The sequence below is a fragment of the Pelmatolapia mariae genome, linkage group LG7 (assembly GCF_036321145.2).
Source record: "Pelmatolapia mariae isolate MD_Pm_ZW linkage group LG7, Pm_UMD_F_2, whole genome shotgun sequence".
NCBI classification, from domain to species: Eukaryota; Metazoa; Chordata; class Actinopteri; order Cichliformes; family Cichlidae; genus Pelmatolapia; species Pelmatolapia mariae.
The window spans coordinates 18,319,894-18,339,293 of record NC_086233.1 but is presented as its reverse complement, the minus strand read 5'-3'; the positions used below and the strand labels follow the sequence as shown (position 1 = coordinate 18,339,293).

Here is a 19,400-nt window from a genome sequence, read left to right as displayed (position 1 = left end):
ATATTACAATTAGAAACGTCACGGACGACGGACAAACACGCGCTCAAAACTCAAGCCGCATTTCACCTCTGTTGACGTACATGTTAACAAATAAACATGCTAGTTAGGTTTTTTTTTTTTTTTAAATACTGTTTTAAAAAGTAGCCGTGAATTTAGGAGAAATATTCCTGAACGTTTCATTTCCCGCAGTAACTTTTTTTTATTTGAGAGGTCTCAGGTATTTGTCCAGCAGCCTCAGGACTGACTTTTATCACTGGCCTGACAAAAAGGTAGTCCAATAAAAAGAAAAAGTTAAGCCGCAGTTATTATTTCTTTTTTTAATAGTTCAAATGTTAAAAATTACATAGATAAAAGTAAAGAACATATTTAATGAGTTGGCGCTCATTGGCGCTTGGCCTAAGAGAGCCAGGCTTACTTGGTTTTATTTGTGCTATGCAAATGTTTTGCTAACCAGCTTCTTTATGGTCATCCTTTCTTTTCTTTTTTTTTTTAAACTGGCACAAACACACACACAGAGTCAAATACGGAAACCTGTTAATTTGAATTATAGTCTTTATCATGTTCACAATAACATTTTATTGACTATGAAACAAGGTATTCCTCCTTGGCATTAGGGTCAAGCAATATCTGCACAAGGAGAACATTTATTATCATGTGAATATCACAGTGCCATACAGAAACTGAAACAAGATGCAAGTTCTCTTTCCTTCGACTAAACTGTGGCTTTTTTCAAGTCCTCAGGCAGCACCCGGCCCTTCTTCCGCGCCCTGTCCTTCTTCTTCTCTGCCCTGACTTGCTTGCGTTTCCGCAGGTTCTTTTGCCTCTTGTCCTGTCGCTGCTGCATCTTTTCTAGGACGTGCTCGCTCCGCTGCTCCCATTTCTTCTTTTTCTGAGTGCGCCTCTTCTCCTTCTTCTTCAGCGACTCGCGCAGCATCTCTTCGTTGTCTTTGATTTTGATGCCCTCTGCCTTGTAGAGCATGTTGGTCCACATGATCTTCTTTTCCATCTCGCGAGCCTTGTCCTCGTCTTTCTCTCTCAGCTGTTCCAGCTTGGCTTTGCGAGCCTCCACGCGGCTGAGCAGCTGCTTGTAGTTCTTCCCCGTCAGAGGAGTTATCTGGCCTTTTATCCCCTGTTTCTTGTTCTTCTTTTTTTGTTTCTTGTCTATATAACCCTCGTCCACCGTCTCAACCTTGTTGAAGACCAGAGCAGTCTCATTTCTTTTGCTCGAGGCAGGGACGTGCTTCTCTTCCTGTTTTACCTCTAACGGCTGTTCTTTCCCACTTTTTTCAGCAAGTTTCTTCATCAGAAATTCTTTTCTTTTCCTCTTCTTGCGCTCCCGCTCCAGCTTTCGTTTTGCTCGCTTTGCCTGGACAGCTTCTGATAATGCATCCTTTGGAGTTCCCTGATAAAAGACAGGTTAACATGGTTAGGCTTCAACAATAATTCTAGGGCACCCAGCGGTGACATCACTTCCTGTTTTAGAAGATCCTCAGTACATCCCCCACCCCCAAGAAAAAACCTACAGTCTCTCTCTTTCATACTGTGCCATCTCTGAAAACTGCATACCTGTCCTCTGGACTCTTCAATCTTTTCGTGGAGCCTTTTGCGTAATACATCGACTGTAGTGAAGCTGGAGTCTACACTTCCTCCTTAAAGAAAAAGAAAATAAGCATTAAATGAGACCCGGTTATGTAAAGAGAAAAACCTCCACACAGGACCAGCGTAGGCTTGGTATACCTTGATGCTTCTGTTGTGCAGCTCCATTTGCGGCCTCAGTGTTGGACCCGTTTGGTTTCACGGCAGCTTTGATTTTCTGTGCTGCTGGAGAGGGTGAAGGCTTCTGTTGGGGTTTGGGAGTCTTGCCGTCTGTGGCCTCATCTTTCTTTTTGCATTTTTTCTTCTTCTTTGGAGGACCAGTGTCACTTTTAGCTTTGAAATGAACTGTACACACACAAACACAATGCACATATTAATGATTGCATGTATATAATGTGTCACTGCAGTTCTACAACATTGCTATTACAGTTACTAGCCTAGGACCTGCAACATGTTCAGATAACGTCAGCTAACTGGAGAAAGGAGGATTTGAAATTTTCTGTTGGCAAACTCATGATCAGCTTGTTTCCTCATTTTCCATGAGAAAAAAAAACAGTCACAGCTGTTTTGGTGGGTGACTTTCCTCTTATAAAAGCAATCCTATTAGCAGTAAAACACCTGCCAGTCAGTTTATCTCATGACTTCTTAATATGAAAAAAACTGTCCTGGCATCATGTGATCAAAGGATGTACAGTGGCTTGCAAAAGTATTCGGCCCCCTTGAACTTTTCCACATTTTGTCACATTACAGCCACAAACATGAATCAATTTTATTGGAATTCCATGTGAAAGACCAATACAAAGTGGTGTACACTTGAGAAGTGGAACGAAAATCATACATGATTCCAGACATTTTTTACAAATAAATAACTGAAAAGTGGGGTGTGCGTAATTATTCAGCCCCCTGAGTCAATACTTTGTAGAACCACCTGTTGCTGCAATCACAGCTGCCAGTCTTTTAGGGTATGTCTCTACCAGCTTCGCACATCTACAGACTGAAATCCTTGCCCATTCTTCTTTGCAAAACAGCTTCAGCTCAGTCAGATTAGATGGACAGCCTTTGTGAACAGCAGTTTTCAGATCTTGCCACAGATTCTCGATTGGATTTAGATCTGGACTTTGACTGGGCCATTCTAACACATGGATATGTTTTGTTTTAAACCATTCCATTGTTGCCCTGGCTTTATGTTTAGGGTCGTTGTCCTGCTGGAAGGTGAACCTCCGCCCCAGTCTCAAGTCTTTCGCAGACTCCAAGAGGTTTTCTTCCAAGATTGCCCTGTATTTAGCTCCATCCATCTTCCCATCAACTCTGACCAGCTTCTCTGTCCCTGCTGAAGAGAAGCACCCCCAGAGCATGATGCTGCCACCACCATATTTGACAGTGGGGATGGTGTGTTCAGAGTGATGTGCAGTGTTAGTTTTCCGCCACACATAGCGTTTTGCATTTTGGCCAAAAAGTTCCATTTTGGTCTCGTCTGACCAGAGCACCTTCTTCCACATGTTTGCTGTGTCCCCCACATGGCTTGTGGCAAACTGCAAACGGGACTTCTTATGGTTTTCTGTTAACAATGGCTTTCTTCTTGCCACTCTTCCATAAAGGCCAACTTTGTGCAGTGCATGACTAATAGTTGTCCTATGGACAGATTCCCCCACCTGAGCTGTAGATCTCTGCAGCTCGTCCAGAGTCACCATGGGCCTCTTGGCTGCATTTCTGATCAGCGCTCTCCTTGTTCGGCCTGTGAGTTTAGGTGGACGGCCTTGTCTTGGTAGGTTTACAGTTGTGCCATACTCCTTCCATTTCTGAATGATCGCTTGAACAGTGCTCCGTGGGATGTTCAAGGCTTGGGAAATCTTTTTGTAGCCTAAGCCTGCTTTAAATTTCTCAATAACTTTATCCCTGACCTGTCTGGTGTGTTCTTTGGACTTCATGGTGTTGTTCCTCCCAATATTCTCTTAGACAACCTCTGAGGCCATCACAGGGCAGTTGTGGAGCTGTTTTGCAAAGAAGAATGGGCAAGGATTTCAGTCTCTAGATGTGCAAAGCTGGTAGAGACATACCCTAAAAGACTGGCAGCTGTAATTGCAGCAAAAGGTGGTTCTACAAAGTATTGACTCAGGGGGCTGAATAATTACGCACACCCCACTTTTCAGTTATTTATTTGTAAAAAATGTTTGGAATCATGTATGATTTTCGTTCCACTTCTCACGTGTACACCACTTTGTATTGGTCTTTCACGTGGAATTCCAATAAAATTGATTCATGTTTGTGGCTGTAATGTGACAAAATGTGGGAAAGTTCAAGGGGGCCGAATACTTTTGCAAGCCACTGTATGTCTACAAGTTATGAGCTGTTTGGTTTAAAAGTAGTCCACCTGGAGGTTTAGCGTACACATACTTGTGCAATGAGACATTTTTAAGCCATTTTGCCATATTGTCACTTTTATTGCATAGATTTTTCACTATAATTTTAAATCTGAGTCCTAGAAAACAACCATGCATTAGCCCCAGCTGATGGACTTGAAGAGGACTTTAAAGAAGTGTAATGAGAACTACTGTTGAACTGTTGAATCTTAGTTGTCTGCGTCTGCAATGGAATATAACCAGGGCTGCACATAAGTGGTCCGCAGGTGCGCGTTCACTGTCAAAATAAAAGACGCCCACCAGATAAGAAGTTGCAACCCGCGTTTATAAAAGGCACTGTTTTTGTCTGCTAGAGTGGGATTTTCACAGCATATTCTGCACCACATCTCTGTGCGTTCATCATTTGTTTGAAACCAGCTCACCTCCTGCAACCACTTTTCCGAGAACACGCGCTTCTTTTGCGGTTCAGACTCCTTCTGACATTTCTTTGGAGGTGGAGGAACACCAAAGTAATTTCTTAAAGGAGCTTGTTTCTTCGACATCTTTAGGAGTTCTAAACAAATGTCTGTCCTCCTCCAGGAAATCTTATGTACGCAAACGCGCGTTGCAACTTCTTATCTGGTGGTCGTCTTTTATTTTGACAGCGAATGCGCACCTGCGGACCACTTATGTGAAGCCCTGAATATAACCAAGTCTTTAAGTTGGGTGCACAGCCTGTCAGAGCATCTCAAGGGAGGAAACACAGAACTAGGCTGTAGACTTAAGAAACCTACTGCTTAGGAAGACTGCAGAAGTATTTAAAACTTTATTTATATTTTAAATTATGTTTATGTGTCTATTTACTTTGAGCATTTAAAAAGGGGGGATTTGTGTAAAACTTATGTGTCACCTAAATAGTTACTGCATTACTTTTGTTAAAGCCCTTGAATAAAAGTTGAGCCTCTGCACTTGCCTGACTGATTTAAAGTCAACAGTGGAGGTGTACAGAGGCAAAACTACAAAAACAACAAAAAAGTAGCATTGTCCAAAAACCTATGGAGCCAACTTTAAAAGACATAAAAAGGTCAGTTACAATATTAGTCCCCCCCGAGTTATAAATTAATCTTGTTGTCCACAACTTCCCACATAAATTCCCTTCTATTTTATTCTATTGTATATAGTATTTTATTTTATTGCATTCCAGTGTTACTTTGTACATAACTTTGCACTTTTGCTGTAACGAAACAAATTTCCCACCTGTGGGACTAATAAAGGTCATCTTATCTTATCTTATAAATGAACTCAGTGAAAAGTAGAAAATTAGTACCTTTAGATATTTATGACAAAAATATATGACAAAAACTCTTTTTTTATCAGTTTTGGGGACAAAAAAGTCACTTAAGAGTAATAGCAGATTATTTTTTCTGACATACTATCAGTTTGGTAACTTTAATAAACAAGGGGTGCATAAAGCCATCAGATTAAACACTGTAGCGCCTCCTGTGGTACCAAGTAGGTAAAACGTGAAACTGTGGCACAAGGTTTGATAACATTTGCTGAGTTTTACGTAGTTTTTCCACAATAAATAACACCTAAATGTTAAAGTATGCACTACAGCTTCAATTTGCCATGTAAACAAACCCAAGCAGTTAGCTAACATTACCGAACGGTCTCTTCCTGGGCTCCTGCTCTCGTTGAGAAAACACTTTACTTGCAAGTTTCTGAATGTACGAGTCCTTTGAGGCGAGATCCATGTCGACAAGTGAAATTGGCTCCCACCTTTAATCCGGATAAAACACACACAATGTTTACCGATAAAAACATTAACACGTTCACATACGCACGTGTGTAAAAAATGTAAAGGGGCGGGGCGTCCCCAATCCGGAAGTAGTAACACCAGAAGTTGTCCCCCTCCAAGCAGAAACTTGTCAGTTATGTAGTTGTAATGTAGCTGGCTGTCTCGTCCATTTCCATCCATCTCCACGTTGTTTTCATTCAGAATGGTCTCTCTGACATCTCTGCTGACTTACTCCCGGAGGCTGCTGCCGACACTAAAAACACAGGTGCGTTAGTTGTCGCAGTTTCTCGTTTTTACGGCTCAAACAAAAAAAAAAAAAAAATTACGTCCAAGTCATTTTCATCGCCGAGTGAACGACTAGCAAAAATGCTGAGTTTATTTCATACATGTGTATTTCAGAATCATGCCTTTTACACCAAGAGGTCTTTCTTCCTGCCAGGACCCTTCAAACGTGTAGACGGTACAAACTAAACTTGTCAACAATTTCACCACCTTTAGATAATTAGAAAATAAAGTCACAGTTACATATTTTTTCTTTAGCAATATTTTTTCCATTTAAAAAAAAAGTAGAAAACAAATCTGTTTTGTATCTGTTATATGGTATTTTGTCTTTAATGGTGAAATTAGGTAAAAAGTAATTACTACGTAATAATATAAGAAAATCAACAAAACCTGTTCGGTTTACATTAATGTCTCTGTCTCCATGGCTGCTGAAATAATCTTTATGTATAAATTTTTGGGGTAGCATATATACGTTATTCCATTATATTATTTTTAACTATTATGTCAATATGCTGTTCGATTCTACAAGGAATCCACCTTTCACTATTATTCTTTACATATTCAGGCAGGTTCCTTGGCTTTGGACGACAGTCCAGCTCCACAGCTGCCAAAGCTGCAGAGAAAGGAGAAGACTCTTTTCTTAAATGGTTCCTGCTGCTTATCCCTGCCACCACCTTTGGCCTCGGCACATGGCAGGTACCACTTATTTGTTGATTGTTATTGCCTTTTTAAATACACACAATGCGGCTACGTCTTTCTGGTTGTTGTTGGGTGTACTCCAGTGCCTTCATTGCCTTCATCTGTAGGTGAAAAGGCGTCAGTGGAAATTGAAGCTGATTGATGACCTGACACGACTCACTACGGCAGAACCCATTCCTCTTCCTCTTGAGTAAGTGAGTGGCAGAGAGTGGCTAGATCCTGTATCTATGGCAGAAAATATGAAAAAGCATAATAGGTGCTCTTTAACACTTCATGTAATGTCTTAATGTGCAGAAGTCGAATAAGCCGCGTTATTTACATATGTGAATCATTAAGGTGCAGATTTACATGCCATTTCCCCCCTTGCATTCTAGTCCTTATGAGGTTAATAACCTCGAGTACAGAAGAGTCAAGGTACGTGGACATTACGATCACTCCCAAGAGCTATACATTATGCCCCGCTCACCCGTCGACCCAGAGAGAGAGGCCAGAGAAGCAGGAAGGCTCTCTTCAAGTGCAGAGACCGGCGCTAATGTCATCACCCCATTCCACTGTACCGACCTCGGGTAAGGAGCCAGATAAAACATCTCATCATAGCAATATCTGTACATTGATCTTGCGCTGCTCTCAACACTGATTTATACCGTCTGTGTCACTGAAGCATCACAATCCTGGTGAACAGAGGATTCGTGCCAAGGCAGAAAATAAGACCAGAGACCAGGATGAAGGGACAGGTGAGGGGAAGACATCAGATGCTGGGCAAACACAGAGGTTTTACACCAGGTTGGAGTGTTAAGTCTTTGAGATTTGTTTATTGCACAAAGACTAACTTTTTTTCAAGACTAATAAGACTAACTTATGAGTCTAATAGGTTTGTCACAAGCTATGTTAGAACTAAGACTACAGTTCAATTCTTAGGTTTTACATACCACGACATAATAAAAAGTCATCTGGTTGACAGCAAGTCTTAACGGCTAAATACAACTTCAGATGAACAACAACATGACATATCACACCACGTAATTATTTACTGAACAAAAACTAAACCAAAATGCAGAAGCAGCATGTGTAAAAATGATCTACACCCTGATAAATAAGTGCACTTGATTAATTGATCATAAGCAAGTATGAGCACCTCTGTAAAAGTAGAGGTTTTGGTAGTTTGCTGGTCTGGAGCATTTAGGTGCGTGTTAACAGAATACCAAAGAGATAACAGCAATGATCCCTCGCCTATCTGGGAAGGGTTAAAGGACGACCATTTCCAAACAATTTGAAGTCCATCATTGTACATTGAGAAAGATTATTTACAAATGGAAAACACTGAAGAGTTTCCAGTCTTCCCAGGAGTGGAAGTCCTGGCAAAACACCTCAAGGCCAGACTGTGCAATGCGCAGAGAAATTGCAAAAAACCCAGTAGCTACATGTCAGACTTTGCAGGCCCCAGTTAGCGTGTTAATGTTAAACATGTTAAACAGCACAAAGAAAAATAATGAACAAGTATGGCTTACTTTGTTCACACATAACCTGTTTTGGAGCACAAGTTACTATGTTGATCCACCTTGGTAAGAAGTGAACCACCCCTGAAGTTACCTGGTCAAGACAAATCCCACGTCCTAGTATAGGCCTGGGGTGTTTCTAGTTTTGAAAATCTCTTTATGTACTGAGAATTCATCTTCAATTAGGCCCCAACTCCCTTTATTAATTGAATAGTTTAAATATGCCTGTGAAAGTGCCTCAAAGACCCTTTTATTGTCGTGTTACTCCTACTAATAAACTTTCTGCATACAAATTTAAATTAACTAAAGCAGAACTGACTTACACCACTTGTCTGTTCGCTAAACCACTAACACCACCTTTGTGTTGTTGTAAACACTTGAACTACTGAAATGCTGCCTTTATGCAGGTGGAGGATGAGGTGGAGTTGGTGGGAGTGGTCAGACTGGCAGAGAATCGTAAACCCTTTGTACCAAACAATGACGTGGAGAGAAACCGCTGGCATTACCGTGACCTGGAAGCGATGGCACAAGTCACTGGAGCCGCACCCATCTTCATTGATGCAGACTTTAGTATGTTCAGTGCTCTTTGACTCAGTGACTTTAGATTAAGATTAAACCTCTGCAATCCTCCATGTGTGCTGTTCATCTCACTCACATCAACAGAAACACTTCAATTTGAAAGTAATTTAAAGTTTTGTGTCTCATGCAGGTAGCACTATTCCTGGTGGGCCAATAGGTGGACAGACTAGGGTCACACTGAGGAATGAACACATGCAGTACATAATAACATGGTGAGTGTTTTGTTTTGGACTGCTTTACATCTGTGACACACTCATGTCTCAAGGTGAGATTTGATTAATAAAATGAGGAATTACTTTTTTCTTCTAGGTATGGTTTGTGTGCAGCTACTTCCTACATGTGGTATGCAAAGTTCATCAAGAAGATTTAAAGCAATAAAATTATTTTACTTGGTACTTGAATGATGGGTATGTGCTTAACTTGTAGCTCCAGCCTGGTGCATATATTATGTAAATAACTTAATGTGTAAATAAAGTACTCAAGCTCGGGAATTCTTTCATTTACCTTGCTGTATATATTATGTGCCAATAATAACAATTGGGAAAAAAGACCCTCGTGTCCTGTAAATTATGTGGTTTTGACAAAGCATCTTATGTTAAATTTAAGCCAGTTTTTCTGGATTTTTTTTTTGTTTTGTTTTTTTAACAGGTTAACTTTACTTATATTTAGTATTATCCAGCAGTAATTTCAGTGTGATCAGATTCAGTAACTCCAGTTACAGAAACTTAGACCATCAATACATCTACACTTTCAGGAATTGAAAGGCAGAGTTCATATTTTTCACCTTTGAAGTTGTGGTTTCTCAGTTACTAAAAAAAACTATCCCGATTTCAAGCAATTTGTCAGATGATGCCCAAGATTATCATTCATCTTGATTTAAACTGTGACACTTCAGGATTCGGCATGGGAAACCTAAAAAAATGTCAGTTCCACCCTTATTATAACAAGCAGAATTTAAAATGCTCCCATGTTTACATTTCCTGCTGTCACTGTGTTGACACCTGCAATCTGATTCTAACATTTCTATCATTTTAGTTTGAAAATTAAACAACAGAAGTCTTCTTCTTTTAGGGCATACATTTTTTATTCCAAACAATTTAACCAAGCTTGGTTGCAAGTTCCTTGGCCTTTGCCTTCTCCAGCTTAGTGATGCGGGCTGTGGATTTGGGACCCATGATGTTACCTCCCCAGTGACGACGGATCTGGAAAATGAGATTGCGAACAGTTAAAATTTGTACAATTTGTTTTAGGATTTGTGAAATGTAAACACTGCTAACTGAGTAATGGCTATTCACCTCCTCGTATCTGTCATTGTAGTTGGTCTTGATGGCTTCCACGAGCTTAGCAAGTGCACCTTTGTCCTCACTAGGAGTAGGAAAAAGAGAAAAAAAAAAGAAAAGATGGTCAATGCAGTACCGACACTTATACAGATGACTACATTTTCCTGCCTGAAAATTCACTTCAAATTTATACATATTGTGGTCCCTGATTAAAGAGTCAACTGCTATAGAAAATAATCCAAGCAAATTTGAAGATGTGAACTAAGATCTCACTTCAGAGGAAGTATCGAATCTTTTCTCCAGCCAGTTATTGAACATGTACTAAAACTCATTTGACAAACTTCACTGTCACACTTGGGCACAGTTCAGTGTATGCTCATACTCACGGGTTAATCTGTGTGAAGGCAAATGAAGTGCATGTCTTTCTGTGCACCAGTCTGCCCAGTCTAGCCTTCCCCTTCACGATGCAGTAAGGGACACCCATCTTGCGGCACAGAGCAGGCAGGAAGACCACGAGCTAGAAATTCATGGGAGCCACAGCAAGTATTAACATTTCAGGAAGCAAAAAATTTGAGTTTATCCATGGAGTGTAGCAACCATATTGCCTTTTACAAAAATGAAAAATGAATAAATGATAACTTGTTTTTCATTTGTGGTCTGTGCTCAGGGTTAAAAAGCTCGTATGTTTTGATCCACACAGCGGATTCAGGTGAAGAAATTCAGACATCATTGCCAGAGACCACTTTTTACACTAAACTGAACCCAACATGCATACACATATTACATCAATCTCACCTCAATAGGATCCACATCATGGGCAATGATGACCAGCTGGGCCTTCTTGCTCTCCACCAGAGAGGTGACGGTGTTCACACCTGCAGAGAGCGAAAACCAAAAGGCAGAAATTAAAATGTTTGATCCACCAACTTAATCCAGAAAAACTTTTCATTATTTTTTGGCCAATGCTCAGGGTTAAAAAGCTCAAAAGCCATCACAGCAAGTTTCAGGTGAAGAAATTCTGGTCATCACTGCATTGAGGCCAAGTCAGATGAGGCTGAACTAACAAGAACACAAAATAGGTTCTAATGCATGGTTTAAGATTGTTTAGGAGCAAACCTACAATTTCAGCAGCACTCCTGAAATACATAAGACTGAGCTGCCAACTAGGCCAGCTTAAGTCTTAAACTTTAATACATTTTTACTAAACTGTGGAGCTTAACAAAGACAGGACTTTGTTCAGTCAAACTCACCTGCACGGATAACGGGAGGCCTCTTCGTTGGGGCATCTCCCTTTCCAGCAGCCTTCTGCTCAGCACGAGCCAGCAGCCTCTGCTTCTTCTCCTGCTTGGTCTCGGGCCTGTACTTGTGAGCCAGCTTGAACAGCTGAGTGGCTGCGGAAGAAACCAATTAAAATTAAAAATGTAAAAACTGAAATTTGGGCTACAAGTTTGGTTTACTGCAAAGCTACCATGATTACAAACACATGCATCAGTGATCTTGGTGGAAATGGTCCGCATAACTGGTCAGATAGCAAATACTCTTTCACATCACTTGCACAGTGAAACAGTCCTTCTTAGAACCCACATGACAACTCTGACATACCGCCATACAGAAGAAAACCACTTGCTTGTACTTACCAGTCTGGCGGTCCAGAGCCTGGGTGAACTGGTTGATCGCAGGGGGAACCTTCAGACGCTTGTAGAGGATGGAGCGCTGCCTCTGCAGGCGGACGTAACGAGGCCATTTCACAAAGCGTGTCAAATCACGCTTGGGCTGAATATCCTGGCCTGTGGTAAAGAACAACAAATTCATCATTATCTACCATTAAACACAGACTTTCTCTTAATTTAATGTTGATATAATGTGCATCAGCGATCTTGGTGGGAATATTGTCATCAGTGGTATTAAGATAGCAAATATTCTTTTACATCATCTGCACCTGTATGACCACTAGCTTATGCCCCCAATAAAGTGGCACCTGCAGATACTCACCGATGCCAAAGTTCTTGGGCCTCTTCTCGAACAGGGGGTTGACTACTTTCTTGGCCTCATGCTTCTTGGCCACTGAAGGGGCTGGTGCCACCTTCTTCCCCTTAGCCTTCTTTCCCTTAGGCTGTGGAAAAGGGAACAGTGTGTTACAGAAGCATAAACACAAGCAACTTTAACCCTAATGTATGATTATTAACTTGTAAACATGTTACTCCACATAAACTTACAACACTGCTCTACCTTTCCCAACCATGTCAGGGGGTTGCTTAGCCTAGCTTTAGCAACTACCCTTGTCAATTTCCCACAAAATAATTTTTAAATCTAGCAAAAACACAATTAAACACAATTAAAAGACTACTTTAGTTTTTTAAAGCTGTAATGCAAAAAGCAAGAAATAAACCTCAAAAGCCAGAGAATGACTTCGGAGTTCACCTAATCTCCATGCTGCTACACCAACACATAAGGGACGTCATAAACACTGAACTAAAGACCGATTCAGGATGATAACGTATCAATGAAAACGTAGGTAAAACCTGCGTGTTTGTGAATACATTCAATAAACGACAGAAACACTACTAATGTGAGGCCAAAAGGAAGGTTAATACCGACCCACGCTCGGGCCCATTCACTTAATGCTAGTGAGTAAACTAGCAGGGCACACAAACTTGTACCCCGGTAGTATTGTACTTCTACTTTACAAAATACATACAACCGTCTGGAAAATTAAAAAGAAAAATACAAAAATTAAATAAAAAAAACAAAAAACGAGCTCCTAAAACAAGCATGTTCATCGCCTTTAGCTTCAGCACTTCACAGGCAGCCACAGCACTGCTAGCACCGGTTACACATCGACCAACTTAACCTAAGTTTTTGTCAAAAACAACACAGCATCAAAGCACAATATTAACATCGCGGCCCTACACAAAGTTCAAAGACTTAATTGGCACTTTCTAAAGTATAAAAATGTAACTGTATGAAAGGATGCAAACAGATACAACAGATATAATATTTCCCCCAGAAGGAACAGCTATGTACCCACCATGTCGGTTCAGGCAGAAAGGAAGACCGGGGCATTCTGGGTAGCGTAAATACCGCGAGGCTTGCTGCGTGTTACGTGGCTTCCAAAAGTGCCGATCTGAAGTCAGATTTTACAGCTAAATGCCAGTTCAAGCTTCGTTTCTTAAAAAACGGAATACTGACTCGGAATCTGTGTTACACTGACGTATAAATGACTGGGATTTATTTTAATTTTCTTTGCCGTACTGATAAAACATATTATTCTAAACATTTGTATGAATGAAAAATTAACATTAACGTTTTGTTTTAAAAGCATAGGATTTTTTTATGACGTCATACCACACATTTCTAGTTTAGTTTTAACTTTATTTTAAAAACGAAAACTTAAAAAGTAGAAGAAAATAAACAGTAATAATTGATTTAACTTTATTTTATTGATCATAGTAATTCTGTACTGCAGTTTATTACCATTTAGTTTGTTTAATACAATTTGACAAGCATAAAATAGTATTGTTCCAACGATATGATTCCCAAAACTTGGCATATCTTAGCATGGTGTGCAAAAACTGAGGAAATCAGACAAGCAGTTGTGTTCTGTGTGTTTACCAATATCTAAAAGTTTCCCTTTGAACTTAGCAGCCAGGGTTTTAGATTAAACCCTGAGGGTGTGCCGTGTCTGTCCAGCATCCTCCTCTGCCACCTGATCCAACTGACTCAACTGACCACCACATGGTGGTCAGTGGGCAGCTGAGCTCCTACCTTCACCAGATTTCCCAAAACATACAGCCACAGATCTGATGATCAATCTTCGACCTTCAACGTGGGGTGTCCTGGTGACACATGCACTTATGTCCAAACATGGGTTAGGGTTAGGACATAATCCATGTTTGAACACTTTTTCTCCTCCAGAAGTCGCCGCATCTGCTTCTGTTCCTGCTGGAGGTAGGAGAACCAGTCCAGCATCTGGCCACGTTAGCTGGAGGCTCGGATGACCCCCTCCAGCATCCTGCTTTGCCTCCACTAGCGCTCTCCGCACCTGTTCAACCGCCTGTGGCTGGCACGCCACCACCTGTTCAACCTCCTGCGGCTGCCACTCCACCACCTACCTACCTACTCAACCACCTGCAGCTGCCACACCACCAACTACCTACGGCTGCAACGCTGCCATCTGCTCAACTGCCTGCAGCTGCCATGCTACCACCTGCTCAACTGCCTGCAGCTGCCATGCTGCCACCTGCTCAACTGCCTGCGGCTTCTACACTGCTTTCAGGCCCAGCCACATCTCTGCCTGAGCCAGAGGTCAGCATGCCGGAAGGACCTGCTCTGCCCAAGCCGGAGGTTCTGTGGGCTGTCTGGACCTGACATGCCCACGCCAGAGATCTGTTCTTTGTGGGGACCTACTCGACCTACCATAGCCTGAGCTGCTCAGCCACTGTTGGCAGCTCCAGCATATTGCTGGTCATCTGCCATGCCACGCCGCCACTGGACCTGTGGTCGGCACCAGAACTTTTTCTCTGCCACTGCCAGACCTGCAGCAGGCCACCAGAACTGTTTCTCCACCACCGGACCACCGGACCACCGGACCCACGGACGGCCACCAGAAGGGTCTCACCATTATCGGACACCAGAACCATTTCTCCACCGCTGCAGGACCCGGGTCTCATGTGTTGCTTTGGGTTTAATGAATATTGTGATTCAATAAAAGGACTAGCTTTTACAATCCCTGATATTGCATTGCTTCTAATGGAGAAAGTCTTGAGGGATGGCTACTGTGAGGAAAGGCAGCCTGGAAGCTTTACCAGCAGGACACATCATCAGTTGTGTGCTTTAACTTCACAGGGTGTTTAGGCCTTTTATCACAAGACACCATCAGCTGAGGCAGGCCCACCACAGGTTGATCATGTCTGGGCATGTGTCTTGCAGCCTCCCACAGTACCATCAGCTCAATGACATAAGCAAGTTTTTAAGAGTTAGGCCAAAAGACAAGGTCTGGTCACAGAGTAGTTGTAACAATTTCTGTGGCGAAAATTAGTCTCTGATCCAAGTCAACTTGCACCTGCCAATCCCTGGCGACCTTCAGCGGTCCCAGATCCGGGGTTGAAGAGCTAGTCCTTGGCTTGTCCCCCTCCCAGACAAATGCTGATGGATACTGATGCTCCTCTTGGTTTGTGAAAGGTTGGGTGTTAGTGGATTCCCTTTTGTACTCAACTTTTTCAGCTAGACACCCGAGGACCTGGTTGTGTCTCCATGTGTATCTGCCTTAAGTAAGGCTAGTCCTACAACAAACCAAAATGTGCTCGGTGTTGCTGGGTCTGTACACAGGGGCAAGATGGGTCCTTTCCAAACCAAAGCTGCAGATTTATGGGGGAAGGCAGCACATCATATGTGGCTCAGATGATGAAACTTAGCCTATTACACTCCATTCCGCAGATTTCACTCCATGTGAGTTTCCTCTTTTCAACACACTCCCAATTCATCCAGCGACCCTGCTTGGCCAGCGCTACAGCTCTGGCATTTTTTTTTATTCAAAATATTTTTATTGAGTATTTGTGGATATAGTTTACAAAGAAAAAAAGAAGATAGAAAAACACAAACTGTTTACAATGAATACAAAACAGAACTTCTCATGTTGGAACAAAAAAACCCAAAAAAACAAAAACAGAAAAAAAAAACAAAAAGAGAGAAAAAAAACCCGAAAACACCCTGGGCTTTGCTCTGGGAATATACTTATCATCCTCTCCCGCTGTACCAAAGAGAGCAAGTAGGGGGTTGAGAGCTAGTTTCAGGCCGGTAGCCTTGTTCAAAGTGCAGAAAACCTCCTCCCAAAAATTTGCCAGGGCAGGGCAGGTCCAAAACATGTGGGTTAGATTGGCATCATCAGACCCGCACCTGTTACATTGAGGGTCTAAACTGGGATAAAGCTTAGCTAGTTTGGATTTAGATAAGTGGGCCCTGTTGACTACTTTGAATTGTAACAGGGAATGACGGGTGCAGAGTGATGTAGAATTTACCAGAGAGAAGACTGAGTCCCACACGTCATCTGACATAGATATACCCAACTCCTTCTCCCATGTGGACTTGAGGCCCACAACGGGAGCTGGGGTTACACTGCACAGTTTGCTATAGATGCGAGACATTACAGCTTTGCCTGATAGTTGCAAATTAAGGAGCTCGTCCAGTAAGTTAGCAGCTGGAGCTTCTGGAAAATTGGAGAGGTGGGACTGCAAAAAATGTCTGAGTTGTAAGTATCTAAAAAAGTGAGTTTTGGGAAGACTGTATTTTCCTGCCAGCTGATCAAATGATGCTAGTTTATTGTGTATAAAGAGATCTTTAAAGCAAATAATACCTGCTCTAAACCAGACCTGGAACAAGTCGTCCAAGGATGGGGGGAGGAATAAGTGGTTTGAAAGGATGGGGCTTTGAAGTGAAAAATTATTAAGATTGAAATGTCTCCTGAACTGTGCCCACACCCTGAGGGAGTGCCGAATTATCGGATTAGATGTAAAGTTGTCAATGGATAAAGGAAGAGAAGAACCCAGAAAGGAGGCAAGAGAAATACCCTGAGTTGAGTCTAATTCCATTGCCAGCCAGCTGGTGGGGCCCACACCCACACCCAGACTGTAACCAGTAGGTCAGGGACCGAATATTGGCAGTCCAATAGTAAAAGCGGAAGTTGGGGAGTGCCAGACCCCCTTCAGTCTTAGGTTTCTGTAAATGCACCTTAGCTACTCGAGGTTGTTTATCCTTCCAAATATAAGAGGAGATTATAGAATCTAGATTTGTAAAGAAAGACTTGGGGATGAAGACTGGTAAAGATTGAAATAAGTATAAGAATTTAGGAAGGATATTCATTTTAATTGAATTAATTCGTTCGACAAGAGTTGTGTTCAGGGGTGACCACTGTAGAAGGCTTTGTTTGACATTCTTCAATAGTGTAAAAAAGTTGGCTTTGAGAAGTTGTTTATACTTTCTTGTAATTGTAATACCCAGGTAGGTGAACTGCTCTTTGACCACTTTAAAGGGGAAACCTGACAAATCTATTGGAAACGCTTCTTCATTTAATAAACAAAGTTCGCTCTTGGACAGATTTAATTTATAACCAGAGACTTGACTGAAATGCGTGAGTAGTGACAATATAGACGGTAGGGAAATATTTGGATTTGAAATAAAAAGCAATAAATCGTCAGCATAGAGAGAGACTTTGTGTTCAGTTTGACCTCTTTGTATGCCCTGGACAAGTTTACTGCTTCGAAAAAGCATTGCTAAGGGTTCAATAGCTAGATCAAATAACAACGGGCTAAGGGGGCAACCCTGACGTGTGCCTCGTTTAGGTTGGAATGGTTTTGATTTCTGGCTATTAGTGCAAACAGACGCAACAGGGGACAAGTTTAGGTACTTGATCCATGAGATGAAGTTGGGACTGAACCCAAATCTTTCCAGCACAGCAAATAGATAGTTCCATTCTACACGGTCAAATGCTTTTTCCGCACCAAGGGAAAGAACACATTCTGGAGTGTCCTTGGACGGCGTGTGCAGGATATTAAGAAGGCGTCAGATGTTGAAAAAGGGGTGATGATCTTCCGATATGACTGCTGGCAGGACCCTTTCCAACCTGTGGGCCAGCGCTTTAGCTAGGATCTTAAAGTCGACGTTCAAAAGCGAAATTGGCCTGTATGACGCACACTCAGTTGGATCTTTCCCCTGTTTTGCAATAAAAGTTATGGACGCATCGTACCAGGAGGTTGGCAGTTTGCCCTGTGTGAATGCTTCAGGTAGAACCGAGTGGAGTAGAGGTACGAGCTGTGGGGCAAATGATTTGAAAAATTCTACCGAAAAGCCGTCTGGGCCAGGCGACTTCCCTGACTGTAGAGAGAAAATTGCAGCGCTAATCTCTACTTTGGAAAATGGCGCATCCAAGATCTCTCTGTGGGTGTCTGCCAGCTCAGGAAAGTCCAAGCTTTTAAGAAAATGTGTTATTAGTGAGTGGTCGGTGGGAGATAGTTCTGGCATTTCTGGCTCCATCCTCCTGTCAACGCACCTCCTCCACCACCATATTTCGACATTCGGTTACAGATGCCTGTTGCCAGAAAGGTGTTACTGCTCCAAGACCAAACCCTCCTCTGCCCTGTTGGACTTGGCCCACGATAGAGAAGAGCAGATTTGGCCTGTAGCACAGCTGTGGCTGGGGTTCACTTCCTCCCCGTTGCTAGGGTGGGAGCAGCGCCTCTCAGTCCCAGGAGTCTGTGAGTGATATCTCCAGCCTCACTTTTTCACATTTGAACTCCTCTGCTAGGTTAGGTATAGGCAATGACAGTATCCTGTCGCTGTAGAGTCCAACACAGCTTAGGCATTTCGGAAGTCCAAGCAACTTCCTCATTTAGGTGCTCACTAGCCTCTCCAGTCGATTGGCATGATTAAGCGAGACCCCGTACATCATCAGTGGCCACAGTAGTCTGGGTAACAACCCAAACTGTAAGCACCAGAGCTTCAGTTTCCCTGGGAGTGTGGTGTTGTTAATCTGCCTGAGGTCATTAGCCATGTCATGCCGTAGTTGGCCCATGTCAGTTGTTAGTTTTGACCAGCCACAAATGCAGTTCTGCAGCTTCTTTCCTACCAGCATTGATGGTCCATTAGTTGCAATGCTGGTTATTCTATTCATCGTTGGTACCGTTCCAAGGTCCGTTGCCATAAAATCCGTCTCAAAATGGTCTTCTTCCGCCCCCACTCTCGCAGACCCAAGAAGCATCTTCTCCTTTGAAGTTTTTGTAGCAATATTGGGTGTACCAAAAAACGGTCTATCAGATTCTCAGGATTGTCTATTGTTGTTTGTTTGGCATTGTCTGCTCCTGGTCCCTCGTTTCCCAGTGTACATGTCAGGGTGTGTGTGTGTGGTGTGGTGTTCGGGTTTTGCTGCCACACCAGGCCTTGAGAGTCTTCCCGCCTTAGAGCCAGCCACACCTGGAGTAATCACATTCACCTGTTACTGATCAGCCTTGTCAAGGAAGCACTACTTAAGAGAGTAGCGGAGCAGTGCTAGGCGCAGGATCGTTGTACTATGAACACAGTTCTCCTGCTCATAAGGTGAAGAAGTACTAACTGAAGCGTCTCTTGTTTCCAGGAGGATTGCGGAAACGTGTGGAGGGAGCTAGGCACTGCATGGGAATTGAGGAACTGTCGCACAGAGAACTCACACACTGTGAATTGTTAGCACTTTTGTTGGTATTCTTTGCTGTAAATAAACACACTGTCTACATTCAGAAAGTCCTGCATTTGGGTCCTACTTCTGCCAAACCGTGACACCGTTGTTGGGACTGCTGTCCCCTTC

The 19,400-nt window shown here is 42.4% G+C and overlaps 3 protein-coding genes and 4 non-coding genes across 7 annotated transcripts; 1 reads left to right on the top strand and 6 right to left on the bottom strand.

Annotated features, from left to right (window-relative positions):
* Positions 1–473: 473 nt before the first annotated feature.
* Positions 474–5,805, bottom strand: surf6 (surfeit 6). Its single transcript, XM_063480597.1, has 4 exons — positions 5,599–5,805; positions 1,738–1,941; positions 1,567–1,649; positions 474–1,402 (listed from the first exon to the last, which is right to left on the bottom strand). The coding sequence occupies exons 1-4, from the start codon at positions 5,687–5,689 to the stop codon at positions 713–715; spliced, it is 1,068 nt and encodes a 355-aa protein (XP_063336667.1). The 5' UTR covers positions 5,690–5,805; the 3' UTR covers positions 474–712.
* A 38-nt stretch (positions 5,806–5,843) lies between these two features.
* Positions 5,844–9,291, top strand: LOC134632016 (surfeit locus protein 1). The gene is made up of 9 exons (XM_063480596.1): positions 5,844–5,998; positions 6,133–6,193; positions 6,581–6,711; positions 6,822–6,904; positions 7,089–7,280; positions 7,376–7,448; positions 8,618–8,780; positions 8,920–9,001; positions 9,099–9,291. Exons 1-9 carry the CDS (start codon positions 5,936–5,938, stop codon positions 9,157–9,159), a joined length of 909 nt encoding a protein of 302 aa, XP_063336666.1. The 5' UTR covers positions 5,844–5,935; the 3' UTR covers positions 9,160–9,291.
* A 557-nt stretch (positions 9,292–9,848) lies between these two features.
* Positions 9,849–13,145, bottom strand: rpl7a (ribosomal protein L7a). Its single transcript, XM_063480595.1, has 8 exons — positions 13,098–13,145; positions 12,062–12,182; positions 11,707–11,856; positions 11,320–11,460; positions 10,865–10,944; positions 10,456–10,586; positions 10,085–10,154; positions 9,849–9,991 (listed from the first exon to the last, which is right to left on the bottom strand). The coding sequence occupies exons 1-8, from the start codon at positions 13,098–13,100 to the stop codon at positions 9,887–9,889; spliced, it is 801 nt and encodes a 266-aa protein (XP_063336665.1). The 5' UTR covers positions 13,101–13,145; the 3' UTR covers positions 9,849–9,886.
* Positions 10,728–10,804, bottom strand: LOC134632516 (small nucleolar RNA SNORD36). The gene has a single exon (XR_010094523.1). It is a non-coding gene; the product is annotated as a small nucleolar RNA SNORD36 (small nucleolar RNA).
* On the bottom strand, positions 11,031–11,103 carry LOC134632517 (small nucleolar RNA SNORD36). Its single transcript, XR_010094524.1, has one exon. It is a non-coding gene; the product is annotated as a small nucleolar RNA SNORD36 (small nucleolar RNA).
* On the bottom strand, positions 11,554–11,625 carry LOC134632522 (small nucleolar RNA SNORD24). The gene has a single exon (XR_010094528.1). It is a non-coding gene; the product is annotated as a small nucleolar RNA SNORD24 (small nucleolar RNA).
* Positions 11,934–12,007, bottom strand: LOC134632520 (small nucleolar RNA SNORD24). The gene has a single exon (XR_010094527.1). It is a non-coding gene; the product is annotated as a small nucleolar RNA SNORD24 (small nucleolar RNA).
* Positions 13,146–19,400: the final 6,255 nt, after the last annotated feature.

Bases quoted from the DNA above. Each gene is read 5' to 3' on its own strand.
- surf6 (XM_063480597.1), bottom strand. From the start codon at position 5,689: ATGGATCTCGCCTCAAAGGACTCGTACATTCAGAAACTTGCAAGTAAA. The intron at 1,650-1,737 runs GTATACCAAGCC...TTTTTCTTTAAG, and splicing joins TGCACAACAGAAGCATCAAG to GAGGAAGTGTAGACTCCAGC. The intron at 1,403-1,566 runs GTATGCAGTTTT...GTCTTTTATCAG, and splicing joins TTGAAGAGTCCAGAGGACAG to GGAACTCCAAAGGATGCATT.
- rpl7a (XM_063480595.1), bottom strand. The intron at 10,587-10,864 runs GTGAGATTGATG...ATGAATTTCTAG, and splicing joins ATGATGTGGATCCTATTGAG to CTCGTGGTCTTCCTGCCTGC. The intron at 10,155-10,455 runs GTGAGTATGAGC...TCCTACTCCTAG, and splicing joins GCCTTCACACAGATTAACCC to TGAGGACAAAGGTGCACTTG.
- LOC134632016 (XM_063480596.1), top strand. From the start codon at position 5,936: ATGGTCTCTCTGACATCTCTGCTGACTTACTCCCGGAGGCTGCTGCCG. The intron at 5,999-6,132 runs GTGCGTTAGTTG...TGTGTATTTCAG, and splicing joins TGCCGACACTAAAAACACAG to AATCATGCCTTTTACACCAA. The intron at 9,002-9,098 runs GTGAGTGTTTTG...TTTTTCTTCTAG, and splicing joins ATGCAGTACATAATAACATG to GTATGGTTTGTGTGCAGCTA.